The 20211-nt window shown below is 37.4% G+C and overlaps 1 protein-coding gene across 2 annotated transcripts; it reads left to right on the top strand.

The window, feature by feature from the left end:
* Positions 1 to 1446: 1446 nt before the first annotated feature.
* LOC127808786 (uncharacterized) lies at positions 1447 to 14241 on the top strand. Of its 2 annotated transcripts, none has more exons than XM_052347407.1 (2): positions 1447 to 2739; positions 13815 to 14241. In XM_052347407.1, the coding sequence occupies exon 1, from the start codon at positions 1530 to 1532 to the stop codon at positions 2514 to 2516; it is 987 nt and encodes a 328-aa protein (XP_052203367.1). In that variant the 5' UTR covers positions 1447 to 1529; the 3' UTR covers positions 2517 to 2739; positions 13815 to 14241. The 2 variants fall into 2 exon arrangements, with proteins under 2 accessions (XP_052203367.1, XP_052203366.1); XM_052347406.1 differs by lacking the exon at positions 13815 to 14241 and adding an exon at positions 3339 to 3592.
* Positions 14242 to 20211: the final 5970 nt, after the last annotated feature.

The following is a 20211-nucleotide window of genomic DNA, read 5'->3' as shown; positions in this document are numbered from 1 at the left end:
ACCAAAAATTTTATAGCTGTTTCAATAAAGTCTACGGAGAGTTTGTATGTTCAATTTTAGATTCTATCTTATTGGTCCTCAGAAATTCCTTACTGGCTGTCACCAGATTTTGAAATAATAGATGCTGGGAGTCACCTCTAGACACGAGGATGCTGCCCCTCGTGTACTAACCTCACAACGGTCTCTTTCTGGAAGCGATGGGTATTTTCTTTCAAAAAATTCAGCCATTCGTTGTGGGAGAATTCCTACAACTCGCCATAATGATGGCCTGAGAAAAAGGAGAGGGCAGCAGCACGGTCTCCTTGCTCCAGTTTCGTGCAAAACATTTCCTTCGTCAAAATAGGGGGCGGAGTCCGGCCTGCCTGGGCCAGGTGTTTCCATGTCGTTTCCAGAAGCTCTACCGGAGAGAAGATTATAAATAAATGCCATCAAGACTCTTTCTTTGGCAAGGAATAACTAACAGAAATTGTATTTCGCTGTGCCAAAAACACAACATTTGTTGGATAAATGAATGTGTGATAATTAATGCACAAAAAAATATAAATTGGATCCAAATATAGAATTTGGACTAGGAAATATTTTGGTCTGATGGGGGCCTAAGGTGGGAGCTAATATTATCTGAATCCTTCCACATAACAAAGCAAAATATGGGGAGGGGTATTAGCTTATTAGTTAGGGACGCTTCTGATAAACACCATGAGAAGATGGTGTAATTGGTTGGAAAGATTCTGGTGAAATTATGAGATAGATAACTTTTATTGGACCTTAAAGTATAGGTCAAATGTTCTTTTTGGCCCACAAAAAAAGACAATTGGAGGCAACCTCGGTTAAGAGATAGACTTTGGGAGTGGTTGACACCTACAAATACTTTGATATTCAAGTTAATTAAAAAAATAAAATAATAAATTATCAATAGATTAGAGAAAAGAATATACTTGAGTTTTGTGATTGGGCTGTGGGCCCAAATGGGTCAAACATATTTTTAATATTTTAATTAATATTATAAAACGATCCAAAATGTTTCAAAATTTGTAAAAATCACTGGAAAACATTTATTTGTATTCATCAACATTTGGAAGACGTGAAACCAGATCTCCAAAACGTCTTAGATCACATTTTTTTTTTTTTTTGGATTACGTTCCATTACTAACGTCCTCAACCACTCCACCCCTAGAACTATACTGAGGAAGTAAATTGAGGAATGTGCCCAAGTAATTAAAATGGTAGGCCTAAGTACTACTAATATCACTCCTAAGATCCTCCCTTAAAAGGAAACATTCTATTTCTCCTAAGAATCAAATCTATACTAAAAATCTTCAGACAAACTTTTTAACCTACCCCTTTATCATTTGGCTATGTCCTTGAGGCGTCTATATATCACTTTTATATTATATTATGTGGTGAGAGAGGAAGGAGTATAAAAAGGTAAAAACCCAGGTGAATTGAATCCATCTGGCTCTTTTATCCTTCGCAGTTGAATTCATTTCAATTTTGAGGACAAATCCGACGAGGAGGAAAAGGAAATACAGATGGGGGAGAACGCCAACAGAGCGGAAGCGGAGCGGTTACTGGGGATCGCAGAGAAGCTGCTGCAAGGCAAAGACCTCAACGGATCCAGAGAGTTCGCGATACTGGCCCAGGAAACGGAGCCCTTGCTCGAGGGTTCCGATCAGATCCTCGCCGTCGTCGACGTCCTCCTCGCCTCGGAGCGCCGTGTCAACAACCACCTTGACTGGTACGCCATCCTCCAGATTGACCGCCGCTCCCTCTCCTCCGACGACCCCGACCTCGACCTCATTAAGAAGCAGTACCGGCGCCTCGCCTTGCTCCTCCACCCGGACAAGAACAAGTTCGCCCTAGCCGACTCTGCCTTCCGCCTTGTGGCCGATGCCTGGGCGGTGTTGTCTGATACCAGGAAGAAATTGCACTTCGACGGCCAATTGAACTTGTATTCCAAGGTTGATTTGGTTGCTTTGAAGAATCAGAGTCAGAGAGGTCTCCACCATCATCAATTTCGTAGGGATCTGGATTTTGATCAACAACAGCAGCAGAAATTGCCGGTGAGGCGAGGTTGGCGGGAGGCCGGGAATAGCAGCGGTGACAGGGGCACTGCCAACTCCAACGCCGCAGCAGCCGGCGGCGGCGGCGAGGCGAGAATGTCCAGTTTCTGGACCGCTTGCCCGTACTGCTATAACTTGTATGAATACCCTAAGGTTTACGAGGATTGTTGCCTGAGGTGCCAGAACTGCCAGAGGGCATTTCACGCTGCGATGATTCCGTCCTTACCGCCATTGGTTCCGGGGAAGGAGGCATACTACTGCTGTTGGGGTTTCTTTCCGTTAGGGTTTACGGTTTCGAATTCGGCCAGTGAGAAAAAACAAGAAGAGTTGCCCACAGCCAGAGCGGCACCGGTGGCAGCTGCGGCTCCGGCTGATGGTTTTCAGGATGTTCGACAAGCAAATCCGACTCCAGCTTCTAAAAAGAGGGGTAGGCCTAGGAAGAATGTGGTAGCTTAACTAAGAATTCTGTACATGGCTACCAACTATGCATCAAGTGCTTGACGCCTGGTGCCTGGAGACAGAAATTGCTGAAAATACCCAAAAGGACCCGAAGAACAATGGGAGGCTGTATATATTATGATGCATCGGGGGCTCAAAGAGATGAGAAGCAAATGCCCATTTTGTTTGAAGGCAGAGAAGAGAATGAAGCTGCTGAAACTTGAGAGTTCATGAATTATAGGTAGTACTCTGGTAACTAGTTGCTCTCGTTTGTAGAATTGCATCTGTTCTAGGGGTTTTATTTTGTTTAAATCGACTGTCACATAGATGACGTGTAACTAACTTTTTCTATGCAAGAATGTGATTTGCCAATGGATCCAGGGTACTTTTTTTTCGTTGAATTGGTAACATTATGTACCTATGAATGTCAATGGAGATTCCAGTTAGTAACTTCCAACCTCGTCTTTGTTACATAGAATTATGTGCAGAGATTTATTGTATCACTCAATAAACTGAAATCAGCTTTAACTTTTGCTGTTATTGTTGAATTGAATCTGGCTGATCCTTAAATGATGAGAAGGTGGCAGTTTGATTGACCTCTGGTTTAGATTCTATAAATCTATTTAGTCTCTTCATTTTGTATATTGTGCTATTATAGAGCTTCAAATGGTTTGCCAATCTTACCAGCATTAGTTTTCCATTATGTGATGAACTTCACACAAGTTATGCCCATTGACATCCAAATCTGACTATTTTCTCTTTGTAGAGTCACATTGATGTGAATTTTTATTTGATTGATTCATTGCTAAAGCTTTGTTTGACGATCTGGTTGTTTGCCAGACACTGCGTCTGAGCTGTCGCAGAGGATCACCAGACGATCAGCGGTTTGAGTCATTGGATGCTGTCTACATTGCCAGGAGTGAAAGGGGAGGTCTGTGAGAATAGATAAAGACATTGAGGGACTAAGTTGCTGTTATGAAAAGGAAATGTTGGAAGCAAGAAGGGTTTAAAACCCTTGACATAATTTCCATTTATTTTCAAAATCTGTTGCCAAAATTCTAAATGGAAACATAAGATCAAAAACTGTTTTGGCCTTTTCTATTCCATTTTGAATTTTTCAAAAGGAAATGGAAACTCTGAAAACGGCAACGTTTTCAAACAGGCTCCAAGTTTTTAGCCATAGCTCAGAAAACTTGGTTCACTTTTCTTGCTAAAGGAAATGGAGAACTACGAAAATCATTACAAAGAGGAGGCAGATTGTTGAACTGTCTAATGAGAGTGTCTGTATGTTCTAGGGTTTTTGGAACAGTATAAGGTTGGGTCTCAGCAGTGATGGAGGACATAGAAGGCTGGGCTAATCTAGTGTATCTATGAATGGCTTGATTGGTATGCTACTCCCACTTGAGGTGTCAATGGTGGAGAAAAATGGACTTTCTCCGTGGCTCTCAAACATGAAATAACAGAAATGAACTTGACTGTCTGCCCCGAGTAATAGCTAGTTTGTTTTCTATATGACCATAACAACCCTTGGTCAAGACAAATGGTCTCCAAGACAATACCCCTCCCAAAAAAAAAAAAAAGAAAAGAAAAGAAAAGAAAAAATGTCTTTTTTTCTTTCCATGTCTCAAGCCCGACCAAGGATGGATCCCCACATTATTTCTAGGGATAGTCTTTTTGTCTAAATGCCTGACCAAGGCGTCAGCACCACATTAACACTAGAGGCCAAGGGTTTTTATAAAAACCTATATACAACCTCCAATTTGCAAGTACTTGGGGATCCTAAGGTGCAGGGAGATGGCCTCGAAGCTCTACCTAAAACCTAAGGTCTTGAGGTAAGCTGGCAAGATAAGTTGAAGGAATAACCTCAGAATGATAGTTGAAGAGATGTTGTAGGAGGCAAATTGTCGAGGAGATCTATGTGAGGAAGAATTATTGAGACAATGCTAAGAGGATATGTTGAGGCAATATGCTCAGGAGGATGGCTTTAAAGAGGTTGATAGGCTCTAACTTAGGTCAAGGCACTTTTTGCATTCTCCCAGTCAAGGTAATCACTCTTAAGAAGAAGCTCAAAGAAAGGAGTCTCACAAGGGTAATTTACGAGGCTGCTTGTAGCCATGTGGAGAACCCTTTGGTCGAGGCACTTTGAAGAAAATTGTTGAGCATGCCTTGAAATTCCAATGAGCACCCCTAAAGAGCCAAAAGACATGGGACAAAAGGGGGCCCATCAAAGTGCATGTTGGATATTGGCCACCGATGGTGACTCGACCTCTAGCCAAAGATGGTCAAAGACCTATCCACATGATGTTACCATGGGCATAAGGGACACCAAAGGGTTGGGGGTCTCGCCCTGGGGGGATTTGATTAATAATACACTAGAAACAATACAGACATACACGAAAACCATAAAAAAGGGTAACAATGCCAAATACCCAAACAACAATGCCCAAAAAATCAAGAACAATGCCAAGCGCACACACATGTTAAGGCTAACAGGGGTACTAACCATCCCTAGAGACCGACACCCAAGAAACCAATAAGAACTCACATCCACACACAGACTAAGGCCAACTACATGAATAGAGAAGGAACTGGTTAGATACATGGCACAAACCCAAGAACACGGTTAATGGGATAAGGGGAGGAAATACACACGCACATACATAAAGATTTATAATCACAAACAATATAGGATTTTGGCCAAACTTGTTGTTGAAATAGTTAAATCCCCTTTTTTGCTAGATCAATGGGTTTTGCTTGTTAAAGCAATGGTATACATAAGGAAAGAAGAGGGAAAAGATTGAAATCAAGGGTTAGGGCTAGTGTCCCCCCCGGTGAAAATGGTGGTATACATACAGGAAGAGAAGGGAAAAGATTGAAATCAAGGGTTAGGGCTAGAGTTTTTGTCATGGCAGAGAGAATGAGAGATTGTCTAGAAAGAAAAGGCAAATGAGGGTTCCCTTGTAATGAAATCAAACTTAAGGAAGACTTGCTCGGCACGAGAGGTAAAGGAATAACGAAGCTAAATCTTTGTTTAATTCACAGTCTCATACATCCATATCATGCCTGCCACACTATTTCTTCTTGCTCGGCATGAGAGGCAAAGGAATAATGAAGCTAAATCTTTGTTTAATTCACAGTCTCATACATTCATATCATGCCTGCCACACTATTACTTCTTGCTCTGTTTTAGTTAGTTACACGGTTGATAACCACTTGCACAACTAGTTAAATCAACTGAACTAACTAACTTAATAAAGCTGACTGCCATAACAAATTAACTAACTAGTGGTCAAGAGCGCCCCCCCCCCCCCCCCCAAGTTGGAGATTGGGGAGTATATAGTCCTAACTTGGCAGACATGGATTGATGATGAGTAGCCAAAAGAGGTTTAGTGAACATATTCAATAGCTACAAGGAAGAAGGAACAAAGACTGGCGCAATGAATCCTTGTTTAGATAATCGCGGACAAGATGACAGTCAATATTGAGATGTTTAATACGCTCATGGAAAATTGGATTCACAATAATGTGAAAAGTAGCCTTGTTGTCACAATGAAGAGGAATCGACAAAGGAAATTGAACATTGAGGCTTTTGAGGATGTTAGAGATCCAAATAAACTCACAAGTAGTTGATGTCATGCTGCGATATTTAGCTTCAATGGAGGATTGAGAGATTGCATGTTGTTTTTTTGTTTTCCATGGGACTAGAGCACCACCAAGAAAGACACAAAACCTTGTTAAAGATCTGCGGGAGAAAGTGCATGAAGCCCAATTTGCATCACAATAAGCTGAAAGAGATAAGGGGCAGAAGTAGGATAGAAAAGGCCGTGAGAAGTTATGCCCTTATAGTACTTAACTACCTGAAGAGCTGCATTAAGATGTGGTTGACAAGGGGATGTAATGAATCAACTAAGGTGTTGCACTGCATAACTAATGTTTGGCCTTGTAAGATTAATATAAAGCATCTTACCAATGATCCTCCAATATTGATCAGGATTAGAAAGACGTGTACCTTGATCTGGTTCCAAGGATAAACCCTTGGGTATAGGAAAAGATGATGCTTTGGCATCTTGCAGACCTATTTCAAGAACTAGGTCCATGATGAATTTATGTTGGCATAGAAATGTCTTGGATGAGGATCTAGCAACCTCTAGACCAAGGAAATACTTAAGAAAACCAAGGTCCTTGATAGTGAATTGCTTGTCAAGTGCAATTTTAGTAGACTGAATAAAGTCAATATCATCCCTAGTGATGAGTACATCATCAATATAGGCAAGTAAAGCAACAAAATGAGAATTCGTATTGTGAATAAAGAGACAATGATCATATGGGGGATAAACAAAACCAAGTTGAAGAAGAAAGCCATTGAATTCCAAGTTTCATTGGCGTGAAGCCAGTTTCAATCCATAACATGATTGTTTTAGCAAGCACACCTTGCCTGGAGCAACATGATAACCATCAGGCGGTGTCATATAAACCTTCTCATCGAGGTGACCATGTAAAAAGGTATTATTAATATCGACTTCATAGATAAGCCAAGCTTTAGCAGTAGCAACTGCAATGAATAAATGAATTGTTACTAATTTGGCCACAATGGAAAACCTATCTTTATAATCCAGTCCCTCTATTTGATTGTAACATTTGGCTATTAAATGTGCTTTGTATCTATTAATGTCACCATTAGGCTTATATTTCACATGATACACCCACTTGGATCCAATAGGTTTCTTACCCTTAGGTAAATCAACAATTTGCCAAGTGTCATTTAGTTCTAGAGCATTAAGCTCTTGTTCCATTGTTGTAACCTAGTTAAGATCACGAGATGCTTGATTAAAAGTACATGGCTCAGGGACAGAAGATATGTTATTAAGGAAAGAGATATAATCAAGGGAAAAAATGAAGGATTTGGAGCTACAAAGGTGAATGTTACTTGGTGACGTAGAAGTGGAAGCATGGGCAGATGAAATTTGAACCAAGCTGACAAAGTCATTTAGCCAAACTAGTTTGTAGTGAACTCGGGTACTTAGTCAGGGTTCAGGTAGAGGAGATTGTAAGCTAGGTGATGGAGAAGAGATGCTTGGTGATTTGTCAGTCAAAGGAGATGAGGATAATGTGGGGGAGGAAATAGGTGCAGGCGTAGGAAGGCTGATAGGAATTTGAGGTAAGGGTGTACGGTCTTGAGATGAAGGAAGCACACTACCTTGAAAGGGAAAAGTGGATTCAAAGAAAGTAACATCTTTGCTAACAAAGATAGTATGGGCTGTAAGATCAAAAAGTTTATATCCCTTTTGATAAAGAGAATAACCAATCAAGATAGATTTAATGGCTCTTTGAGAGAACTTATTTTTGTGAGGGAAAGTATTTGTGGCATAACAAAGGTAACCAAAGGTTTTCAAATGGGTACAGTCACGTTCTTTGTGAAACAATCGAAAGTAAGGAGTTTCCCAATTTAGAATTGACAGTGGCATTCAGTTTATGAGGTAAGTGGCAGTTAACACGCACTCAGGCCAAAAACTTTTAGGCAAGTGAGATTGGAGCAGTAAGCTCTTGCCACCTCAACTAAATCTAAATATCCATGCTTACGCTCCACCACTCCATTTTGTTGGGAAGTATAGGTGCAAGTTCTTTGGAGCAAAATACCTTTGGACTGTAACAAAGTAGAAACAGAGTGGTTAAGAAATTTTGAGCCATTGTTAGTTCGAATGGCCTTTATTGTGGTTTGGAATTGGTTCTCGACTAGTTGAAGAAGGTTTTAAGGATAAAAAGGCTTTGGTTCTTGTGTTGAGCCATGTATTTCCAAGTGGCTTTTGAATAATTGTCTATAATGGTCAAAAAATACTTTTGCACTAGTTAAGGAGGTGGTTGGATATGGGCCCCAGAAATCAATGTGGAGAAGCTCAAAAGAATTAGTGGTTTTAAGGCTATGAGGAGGAAATGGCAATCTAGTTTGCTTGGCCAAAGGACAAATTGCACACGAAAAAGAATCAACAAATAAATGTTTCAATGCAGGTATGTATTTCAAATTTCGAATGGGTAGATGCCCTAATCTGTTATGCCACAAATCACAACTGGAAGTAGTTGTAAAAGCATTATGAAAGTGCGGTAAAGTAGTAGGAACAACAGTATTGGAAGAACAAGTAATTGTTTAATTTATGTTAGAGATCTAGGTAAAGGAGAAGGATAAGAGAATGTTGTTGTTTGAATAAAAGAAGGATAAAGCAATCGAATAAAAGGTCTAATAAATACGAAGAAGATAAGTTGAAGAAGAAGAAAAGTTCTACTTGAAGATTAAGTCGTTCGTATCCTAACTTTTCTAGAACTTTTTCAAATTGTAATTTGTATGCTATATCTCATAGAATTAAGAGTAAAAGCCCTAGTCTTACACCTGTATATATAGGACTTTCATTTAATACAAACTTTGAGTTTGATTGATTCTATCTTTTTTTCATACCCAAGGCTATTACGCTTAGGTTATATTTGTTTTTGTTCATGGTATCAAAGCTCAATTCCTATTAGTCGAGAATCAAGATATTATGGCCTCTTCCAATCCTGAGGATGTAGTTCATGCAACTGCAGAATCCTCCCTCACTTCAAACCCTCAATCGACAGCAGTTCTACAACAATTTCAGCTATTCCTCTATCAACCAATAGTCACAGTTTGCAGATCACACAACACAGATTGAATGAAAGAAACTTTCGAGAATGGTTTCAATATGTTATGCTGGTGATTAAAGGCAAGGGTAAGTTTGGCTATCTATCAGGGGTTGTTTCTTCTCCACCAAAAGATACGGTTGGATATCAAAGACAAGAGGCAGAAAACTCGATCATCATGGCATGGCTTATAAACTCAATGGAGCCAAAGATTGGTCGCACTTATCTATTCTACAAGAATGTTAAAGAAATATGGGATGTTGTCTAAGAGATTTATTTTAATCTAGAAAACACAACCCACTGTTTTGAGATCAAATCAGCCATAAGGACCACTAAACAAGGTACTCTTGGGGTAACTGAATACTATAATGCATTGATGGAATTACGACAGGAGATGGATCTCTTCTATGATCCAAGTTGGGCATATTCTACAAACAACCTAAAGTACAACAAGATGCCGGAAAATGAGAGGATTTTTTACTTCCTCCAAGGCCTTAATGTTGATCTAGATGACCTGCATGGGTCGGCTACTTGGTACTAAACCACTTCTATCTCTTCGGAAAGTGTTTGTTGAAGTTAGAAGAGAGGAAAGCAGGAAGTGAGTGATGCTCTAGGCATCAGTTGAACCAAGGGCAAGTTTTGCACTAATTTCAACCAAACGTGAAGATCCTCCTAAGGAAAAACAGTGGTGTGAACACTGTAATAAGCCCTACCACACTAAAGATACATGCTAGAGTGATGCTCCAGGTAGCAGTTGGACCAGTGGCAAGTTCTACACTAATTTTAACCAAATGTGAAAATCCTCCTAAGGAAAAATAGTGGTGTGAACACTATAATAGACCCTACCACACTAAAGATACATGCTAGAAATTGCATGGGAAGCCAGCAAATTAGAAGCCAATGAATAAAAATGAGAAGGAAAAACCAGCTTATGTCTTAGCAATAGCCCCTAACATGAATAAAGGTATAAATCTAAACCTAACTACTGAACATGTGGATTTTTTGCGAAGTCTTCTGAGCAATTCCCAAATTGTAAAAGAGTTAGATACCTCAACTACCAACCCCACAACATCAATGGCCCAAAAAAGTAATCTAACATACTCTTTGTGGTCTAAGAAACTAAAGGGAAGGTGCTGGGTTGTAGACACAGGTGCATCCGATCATATAACCGGGTCTACAACCACGTTCAATCAACTCCAACTCAATGATAAAAGAGTTGAAAAGTTCTAATGGTAGATGGTACTATGGCTTCAGTTAGGGGGGAAAGGGGATGTATATGTGTCTAGTTTGCAACTTAAATTTGTTCTATATGTGCCAAATTTAAAGTGTAATTTGTTGTCAGTTAGCAAATTAACCAAGGATGTGGATTGCAACATAATATTTTCCTCCTCTCATTGTGTTTTTAGGACCGGTCTTCAGGGAAGGTGATTGACAGTGCTGAGGAAAAGGATGGGCTCTATTGGAACAATTACCAATAGCAGCGTTTAAAAAGTTTAGTTCTACTCTTATAAAATTTGGGTACAAGTAAGGGGAAACAAGTCATACTTTATTTGCTAAACATGGAGTAGATGGAAAGAGGGTTATTTTGATTGTGTATGTTGGTGATACTATTATCTCTAGAGATGATATTCAGGAGATTACTGCACTTAAACACAGATTAAGAGAGGAATTTGAGATTAAAGATTTGGGAACAATGATGTACTTTCTTGGGATGGAAATAGCAAGGAACAAACAAGGCATTTTAATCTCTCAAAGGATGTATACTTTTGATCTCCTAAGAGATACTGGTATGTTGGGGAGTAAACTCACTTATACACCTCTTGAAAGAAATTGGAAGTGTGCAGTAACTGATAAGGATCCTCTTGTTGATAAAGGAAGGTATCAAATGTTAGTTGGGAGGTTAATCTACCTATCACTTAGTCGCTCAGATATTGCATATACCATGAGCATTGTGAATCAATTTATGCACTCACCTACTCAAAAACATGTGAACGTAGTCTACCATATCTTGAGATACCTAAAGGAGGCACTTGGAAAAAGGATAACAGAGGAGTTGAATGATTTGTTGATGTTGATTGGGCAAGATCCATAATGGATAGTAGATCAACATCCGGGTTTTGCACTAAACTTTGGGGGAATTTAGTGACATGGAGAAGTAAGAAACAGTCAGTCGTGACAAGGAGTAGTGCTGAAGCAGAGTTTAGGGTAATTGCCCAAGGCATTTGTGAACTGATTTGGTTAAGAAGATTGATGGAAGACCTACGAATGCCTCTAAACCCACCAACAAAACTTTATAGTGATAGCAAGTCAGCTATAAGTATTGTGAACAATCATATCTAGCATGATAGAATGAAACATGTTAAGATTGATAGGAATTTTATTTAAAGGGAGATCGAGTAAGGAGACATAAAACTAACCTATCTACCTACAGCAAGTCAAGAGGTTGATATATTTACAAAGGCCATGTCAATATCTGGATTTGAGTCACTTATTGGCAAGCTGGAAATGAGAGATATCTATCACCAACTTGAGGGGTGGGGGGTGTTGGAGATTCGGGTAAAGGAGAAGGATAAGGGAGTGTTGTCATTTAAATAAAAGAAGGATAAAGCAGCCAAATAAAATGCTTAATAAATCTGAAGAAGATAAGTTGAAAAAGAAGATAAGTTTTGCTTGAAGATTAAGTCGTTTGTATCCTAACTTATCTAGAACTTATTCAAATTGTAATTTGTATCCTATATCTCATAGAATTAGGAGTAAAATTCGTAGTCTTACACCTGTATATATAAGACTTTCATTCAATACAAATTTTGAGTTTGATTGATTCTATCCTTTTTTCATACCTAAGGTTATTATGCTTAGGTTATATTTTGTTTTTGTTCAATTTCTTTGAGAGTAAACTTGTAAAGTAGCATGTACAAGTGGTGAGTTGAGAGACTTTAGCTGTCAAAGATTAAAATCTGCACTACTCTCTTCTGGAATCGGAATCCTTCCATCTATAAACCCTAGCTTATTCTTAGCTCCTAGGGCAATTTGTATTCCTTTACTCCATGATCTATAATCAGTGTTCTAAAGGCTCCACCTAGGCATTAGGCAACCCTTGGCCGCCGCGATTGATTGTTGATCAACACCCTTAGGCGTCGGGCCGATTACTTTGGCCAAATCGGCGCTTAGGTTGCCTAGGCGACACCTAGCTGCTGGCGCTACTTGCGACCACCTATCTGCCTCGGTCGCATGCCACCTGGGTTGCCTGTATCTTCTCTTGTCACGCGCCACCTGACTCGTCGCTGGCTCTCTCCTTACTGCAGCCACCACGAATCGTCTCCCTGCCGTTCTCGATCTTCTTCCTCCAATACGTATGACCATCATCTGGGTTTGAAGTTCTTCTTGTTGTTGTAGCAGTTGCTGGTTCTCGATCTCCTTCCTTCGCCAAGCGTTGTTATAGCAGCTCCTTGCTGTTGCTGCTGCTTGTACTTTGTTGTATTGTTGATTTGTCTATTTTGTATTTTGTTGTTGGTTATATTATTTTTGTTATGTCTTTATTTGATCTATTGTTTGTAATGCCCATAAGTTGTGTTTCACAAAGTCAAGAGTCTAAACCCTAAACTTAATAATCTATGTTAATGTTTCATAATTTTTGTTTAATTTATGTGTATTTGGGATAATATGAATTTTGATTTGTATGTACATTTGGGATAATATGAATTTTAATTTAAAAAATAATAGTTTTTCTAGGCCTTGCTTAGGCGGCCTAGGCGCTAGGCTCTAATCTGGCGCTCGACTAGCGCCTAGCGCGTGTTAGAACATTGTCTATAATTGAGACCAATCAACGGAGCAGAAACTGAGAAGATACCTGGATGATCGGGGGCATGAATTTGTAGTAGATCTCCCCTATTACAAGGTTAGGGTTCTAATTCTCTTCTCTAGTTGCAATACTGTTTCTGCTTGAAGCCATAAACTACTAATTCGATCAAGAAAACAGAGAGATTAGAGATCAAGGAAGTACCGACCTCGACAAGAATAGCGGACGTTATTCTTCAAATCAAACAGATCCCTACGATCTCTGCTCTTATACATGTAACGAAACCAAACTCAAGGAAGACCAGCTTAGCACAAGGGGTAAAGGAATAACAAAGCTAAATCTCTATTTAATTCAGTCTCATACATCCATATCATGCCTGCTATTTATGTACATCTACTTTTTGCTCTGTTTTAGTTAGTTACATGATTGATAACCACTTGCACAACTAGTTAAACCAACTGAACTAACTAACTAAATAAAGCTGACTGCCATAACAAATTAACTAACCAGTGGTCAATATCCCTGACTATTTAGGGCCCTCTGATACTCCACGGGCTGTTGCTTTAATGGGCTAGTGCATGGGTCCAATAATCAACAACTTGTGCAGGCTAGCTTCGGTAGTGGGCTGGCCCAAATTCATGGCTGGTTGTCCCTTCCACACTCAAATTGTATATTCATATACCATTTTTTTTTATATTTATAAATTTAAAAAATTGCGGGCTCAACATTCATCCCTTGTGCACTCACGTGTACACCTCTGGTCCTTCTTTTTGGATCTTTGCATTTTCATTGAATTCTTGCAAAGCTTTCCTGCTTTCTCTCTCCTTTTGCTTGTATTGCCCTCTTTACATTCTTATGCAAAAAATCAGGAGTTTCCAGTGGCAAGCTGTAACGCTTATGTGAGGCTCAAGGCAGTACAAGGGGTCAGTCACCTTCTCCGGAGGTATCAAGTGCTAGACACTAGGGTAATGTACCCTCTTATTCTTTGTTGACAAATTCTGGGACCTATTTCCCTTTTCCTGGGTATTCAGTAATGTTGTTTGAGAAAAAATTGCAACAGAGACCCTCGGCTGAAACAGGAGAAGAAGACACAAATAAGCTGGTGTTGTTCCGCAGTTCTGTATGTAATTGTGATGTTTTCCTTGCAGTTCCGTCCCTTGAAAGCTGTCTCTTTCCTGTAGGCCATGGATGTGGCCTGTGGGCAGATTGGAAACCTTTGCTATTTTTGATGGACAAAACTTTGATTGGAGTACGCTTGCAACATTGTAGCCAATTGTGGCAAAGGAGGCCCACTATCATCCTAGAAAATACATCCATTCACGAGGGTTACTTCATATATGCACATGAAAATGATAATTATTTCTTAATTTTTATGAATATATTCATTCATGCTTGCTTCCCATGCTTTTAAGGCCTCCTGCCGTTTCACTTTCATGTAGCTATTTTTCTTTTCTCTTATTATTATTATTCCTCTTTGATAGTGACTTGACATTTAAGAACCATATAAATTCTTAAGAAAATGTTGATGAAACTACATATCAATTAATTAATATTCAGTACATGATAACATGTACTAAAAGTTTCCATCTTCTTTATTCATCTTCCGTCTTCAGGATTGGATGGGAGCTTGCCTGCTAGCTGCCCTTCCATTCATTGTCCTCTACTGCAATACTAATCTCTTTTTCAGCTTCTTCCAAACGCTGTCCTTAACTTCTTCTTCCTTGAAATTGCCTGTGACAACTACTCTGTTGTTCGCCAGGCTAACATTTACAGAATAAACTCCTAACATGCAAAACCAAATAAAATCCACTGCACATGATCAGTACGTATAAGAAAGAAAACTATCCGATGATTTACCTGCACATTTCATGATGACATTCCCTATAGTTTCTTCACAATTTTTACAGCATTGAAGGTTTGCGTGGTACGTTCGAGATGCCACCTGAACAGAAATACTGGTTGCCGCCTGAGCAGGAGCAGGAGCAGGAGCAGGAGGAGTATTGGTCGTCGCCTGAGCAGGAACATGGTAAGAAAATAGAAAATATATAAAGAAAGCTGAGATCACAAGTTCTAAAATGCCATACACTACTACTCATTGTGGAAATAGTTGACTGAAGTAGTTGGAATTGAATCTGGGTAGGTTGCAGCTATCAAAAATGCCTTTTAGTTGCTTGTTCTGTCCTAATTCTTGCTCTCTCTATTATACATAGCAATTCCTTGCCTTGTATTAACTTGGATGATATCTCCAAATAAATATTTCCTATTGACTAGTTATGAATACACACTTTGGCATGGTGGTCCACTCTATGATATTCACGCTTCAGAAATTACTTGTTGATTTGCTATTGAATGATTTCCACAATGAGAGATTTCTTTTCTACCCACGTGTTACTGCAACGATCAAGGTTGCTTTCTCACACAAGGAGATCACTTCTATTGACAGCAATGAATCTTGCCAAAATTCTTCAAATGTGTATCTGCGTGACAATGGTTGCCAGTCACCCCCCCCCAAAAAAAACAAGAAAAGAAAAAGATTGTAGCAAATGTTTTTTGTTTTTAAATATTGCATGAGTGGTAGAATTATAATCAAATCGAGCCGAGTTAAACTTCGTTGAGGTTAGGCTGAGCTTGACAAGCAAATTCAACCTCAAGGCTTAAAACTTGGTTTAAGCTCGATTTGTTAAAAGGTTGACGAGCCAAGCTCGAGTGCCTACTGCGAGCCCGAGCTCGAGCTAGGGCTCAACATGTTTCTGGTAAGCTCTAGCTCAAGTTCGGGTTCAAGCTCAAGTTCAAATTTTCTAGAATTATTTTTTAAAAACTTAATAATTTGATATTTGAATAATCAACAAATATAATTTTAAATCAAAATTTACATGATGGGTACTTTAGCCAATATATATATATATATGTTGGTGGATTGAATTTATTTAGTATTAAATTTATTTTATTATTTAAGCAAATAAACACATTTCTTCTAAATTCTGTTAAAGTAATATTTTTAATATTTTATTTATAAAATAAAATTTATTGTGTAAACAAGATTTAAACTCATGATAACTCACATTTAATATGAAATCAATTATATTATGACATTCAAATCCATCTTTATACAAATATTACATACAAAAATTAAACTTTAATTGTTCGATGTATTTTTTAACTTGTGCATATCACGGTCATGGGTCACGCCTATAATAATAATTTAAATAATAAACATATCATGATATTATTAAATATCAATTAACTCTTAACATATTCACAAAATAACATGATATAATTCTCATCCTTTGTTTGGAAACCTTGTTTGTGAGTTCAATAATTTTATTAACTTTTTTTTCTAGTGTTTTAAGTATTTTTAATTTCAAAATTAGTTCAGAATGAAATAAAAAGAGCTAATATAAGTAATTAATAACTAACATACAAAACTTCAAATCATTTATCTTTAGACCATTAAGATAATTGTTGTTATAGCATCATGGGCGACAAAATATATTTATAATAATATATAATATTTTTCAAATTTAGATATACAATGAGTATTTTAACGAAAAAAAGATATATAGTGAATATGAAATAACTCTTTTTTATCTTAAAATAATTGACCATGTGATTTATCATTAATTTTGTGATTTTGTTGACATGATTGTTGATAAAATTACACACTTGTTATTAGTTGGTAAATCATTTTTTTTTTTAATAAAATGGTTAAAGCTGAGGATTAAGGGATTCTCATTTAGACATGCTTATACTTCAACTTTAACTCCACCCCTTGAAAGTAGGCATTTGTAATTGATAACAATTTATGGAATTCACATAGTATATATGAGCTCCAATAAAGGGCAATATGGGCTCATTTTTTTATTTTACTATTTAGATAATAAAAATAGAAAAACAATGTTTGATTACTCATTGTTGCATTGAAATATAAATTAAAATTTGAAAAACTTTTCAAAATTGAAAAAACAACAAAACATAGTTTTTCACCTTTTTTGTTTTTATTTTCAATTAGAGTGTGTTTGATTGCACATATTTACCAAAAAAAATGTGTAATTATTAGACATATTTTCTATAAAAGCAATCAAATACTCTTAACTTTTTTATGAAAAATTTGTGTATGGTACAAACACTTAAAATTTCTTTTCATGGAATTTATTTTTTAAGGGAGTGAGGTGATTTTTGTTTTCTAGGCAATCATTATATTACCTATAAAACAAAAATCACCCCACCTCCTTAGAAAATAAATTCCTTAGAAATAAATTTTAAATACTTATACTATACAGATATTTTCCATAGAAAAATTAAGAGTGTTTGATTGTTTTTGATATTTCACTCTTAGTAATAAAATAGTTTTGATAATGACTATATGAAAATCAATTTCTACTATATGGACTATATGAATGAGAAAATGCATTTTTAGTATATGAGTCTTAAAGCAAGATATGAAATTTTGAGTATGGATGAAAGAATGATTGGTTTCAAATTATAACTTTTGATAATCTCAACTTGCTTGTCAAGATTGATTTGTTTCAAATTTTAACTTTTGATTAATTTGTTTCAAATTAAACTTTTGATCATCTCAACTTGCTTTAAAGATAATCAAAATGAGTTTCTAACAGAATCAATTAAGGATGTATTAAAAATTCAAGATTTTCTATAGAATAGTCGACTATCAGGATCATTCTGTTGACTATGCTTCAAAATAGTCGACTATTTTTGATGTTCTGTCGACTATTTAAGCCTCTGTCGACTATTTTAGCATCTGTCGACTATCGAACAAAAATAGTCGACAGATCAAAAGGCATAGTCGACTATTTTTACTCGATAGTCGACAGATGCTAAAATAGTCGACAGATGCTTAAATAGTCGACAGAACATAAAAAATAGTCGACAGATCAAAAGGCATAGTCGACTATTTTTACTCGATAGTCGACAGATGCTAAAATAGTCGACAGATGCTTAAATAGTCGACAGAACATAAAAAATAGTCGACTATTTTGAAGCATAGTCAACAGAATGATCCTGATAGTCGACTATTTTCCTAGCTTGTGTAGCTAGAGGGCCCATTAAATTGGGAGGTTGTATTTTCCTAGCAGTAGCTAGAGGGCCCATTAAATTGGGAGGTTGTATTTCCTAGCTTGTGTAGCTAGAGGGCCTACTTGTGTAAGTAGGAGGTTTTAGTGAATTGGTTTAAAATCCTTAGTGGGAGCTAAGGTAGTGGATTAGGCTTGGTTTAAGCCGAACCACTATAAATCCTTTGTGTCTTTTATTCTTCTTGCTTTACATTTATCATCTCATATGTTTTATGTTTTAAGTCACTAAAACCTCAATTGGGTCAAAAAAGTTTTCAAGTTCTATCAAGTTTTAAGTTTTTAAAATAACCAATTCACCCCCCCTCTTGGTGTGTGCCATAGCATCTCCCGTTCTAACAGTTTTCATAGAAAATATGTGTAATAATTACACATTTTTTATGGTAAAAATGTGTAATCAAATACACTCTTATTTCTCTTTCAACAGTCCTCACTACCAAAAACTTTGCCATAAACCCTCCAAATCCTTCAACATCTCCTCACTACTTGGTGATTCCTATGAAAGTTGTCATGCAAAAGAGGAGATTAGCAAGATTCTCAAAATTAGGAGTCTTGCAAATTTGAAAGCTCCAAAATTTGAGAGTAATATGATTCCTACATTAGTCTAATAATTGAACTAGATATTTTAGAGTCAAAACTTTTAGATATTGATAGTTTAGGAGAAGTGAAAATACTTGGGAATCGATATATTAGCTAACTCATGCTGGACCTCAATCCCTTAGTCAAGCCTTGTTTGGCCTTGCTCAATATTGGTACTCCATATGGGCTTTGTTCAACCCAAACGACTAGTCTTTCACATATTTACGAGCAAACTGATCATTTTTAGGATTGAGACTCCTAATTCGACTAAAATCTTCACCGAGAATTCAATGATCTAATCAAATCTTGACAAACTTGAGATAAATCCATTTTCCTAAATCTTAGAAAGGTGGTTTTGTGAGGGTAATAGTAATCCTTTTGAGTTCATCTAGAATAATTGCTCCTAAATGTTACTTAATAAGAAAACTTAATCCTAAGCGAATAATTATCTATATATTGCTACAAATAGATGGTAATATCTCATGTAAAATGACTAGTACTTGCTTGTGTCGAGGGTCATAAACTAGACCATTTTTTCTACTCACCAAGATAAAAGGGTCCATAACTGACTAGCTAGTGTTGAACCACACAACTTAGGGTCATGATAACCCTTTTTTAGCAAGCTGTACAACCATTTTTTCGTGGTCATACCACTCTTCCAAAGGTGTTTACATGGGATCACCCTAAAAAAAGAGATGATAGAAAGAAAATATTCTAATTCGAAGAAGAGAAGACAAACAAGATCAACAATAGTTAAGGCATTTGAACCACCTTGGGTGGTTGGATCATTCCCACCTAACCCAAGGAGTTAGATTCCCCAAGGATTATTGAATCCTCAAAGAATCTCAAAACAACGTTGATTAATGACTAAGGAGCACATGACAAAATGCAACACATGCACAAAAGAAAAAAAAAAGTGAAGACTAGTGCAATAGACTAAAACATAAATGGGTAAGCCATTTATTAGAGATTTGAATTACAAGGTAATTACAACTATAAAGCAAAATTAAGGCAAAAAATAGGAAAAAAATTATAAATTAAATACAATTGATCCTACATTTACATCAGAAAATGCTTCTTAATCTCACAAGTAAGATAATGAAAGCCTTATTCAGTTGTCTGCTTTAGATTTGTAACATGAGCGTTGGATCAGCAAAAGCTAAAGAAACCTCATTAACGCTTGAAGTGGACAACTACAAGGCATCAACCACTTTCTTCTCCGTTTCCTTCAATTGACTTATGAAGTTACTGACCCTTTATGAGCTTCTCCACTAGAGATGTGACCTTCTCTACCTTAACTAGGGCCTCATCTCGTTACCCATAAATTTGGAACGTCGTGTCCCTTTGCTCTCAATATTGCTTTTAAGGCTCAAAGTATTGGCTTCCCCCTTTTATAGATTTTGCAAAGAGTATTATAATGGAGGTTAATACCTTGAGCTTTTCCTTCACCTTTCGCTCATTCTTGGAAATGTGCTCAGCATGCTAGGACAATTGCTGGTGCGATTCCTTGAGCTCTGTAACGAGAAGATACCCTTGAGGTCTTCACTTGCAAACCTCGGTTCGCAACCTTAAGCAAGATTCATGACTTTGACAAATCTTG

Source organism: Diospyros lotus, chromosome 8, assembly GCF_014633365.1.
Source record: "Diospyros lotus cultivar Yz01 chromosome 8, ASM1463336v1, whole genome shotgun sequence".
NCBI lineage: Eukaryota > Viridiplantae > Streptophyta > Magnoliopsida > Ericales > Ebenaceae > Diospyros > Diospyros lotus.
This window is presented reverse-complemented; position numbering and strand designations above follow the sequence as displayed.

Coding starts and splice junctions, on each gene's coding strand:
- LOC127808786 (XM_052347407.1), top strand. CDS start 1,530: ATGGGGGAGAACGCCAACAGAGCGGAAGCGGAGCGGTTACTGGGGATC.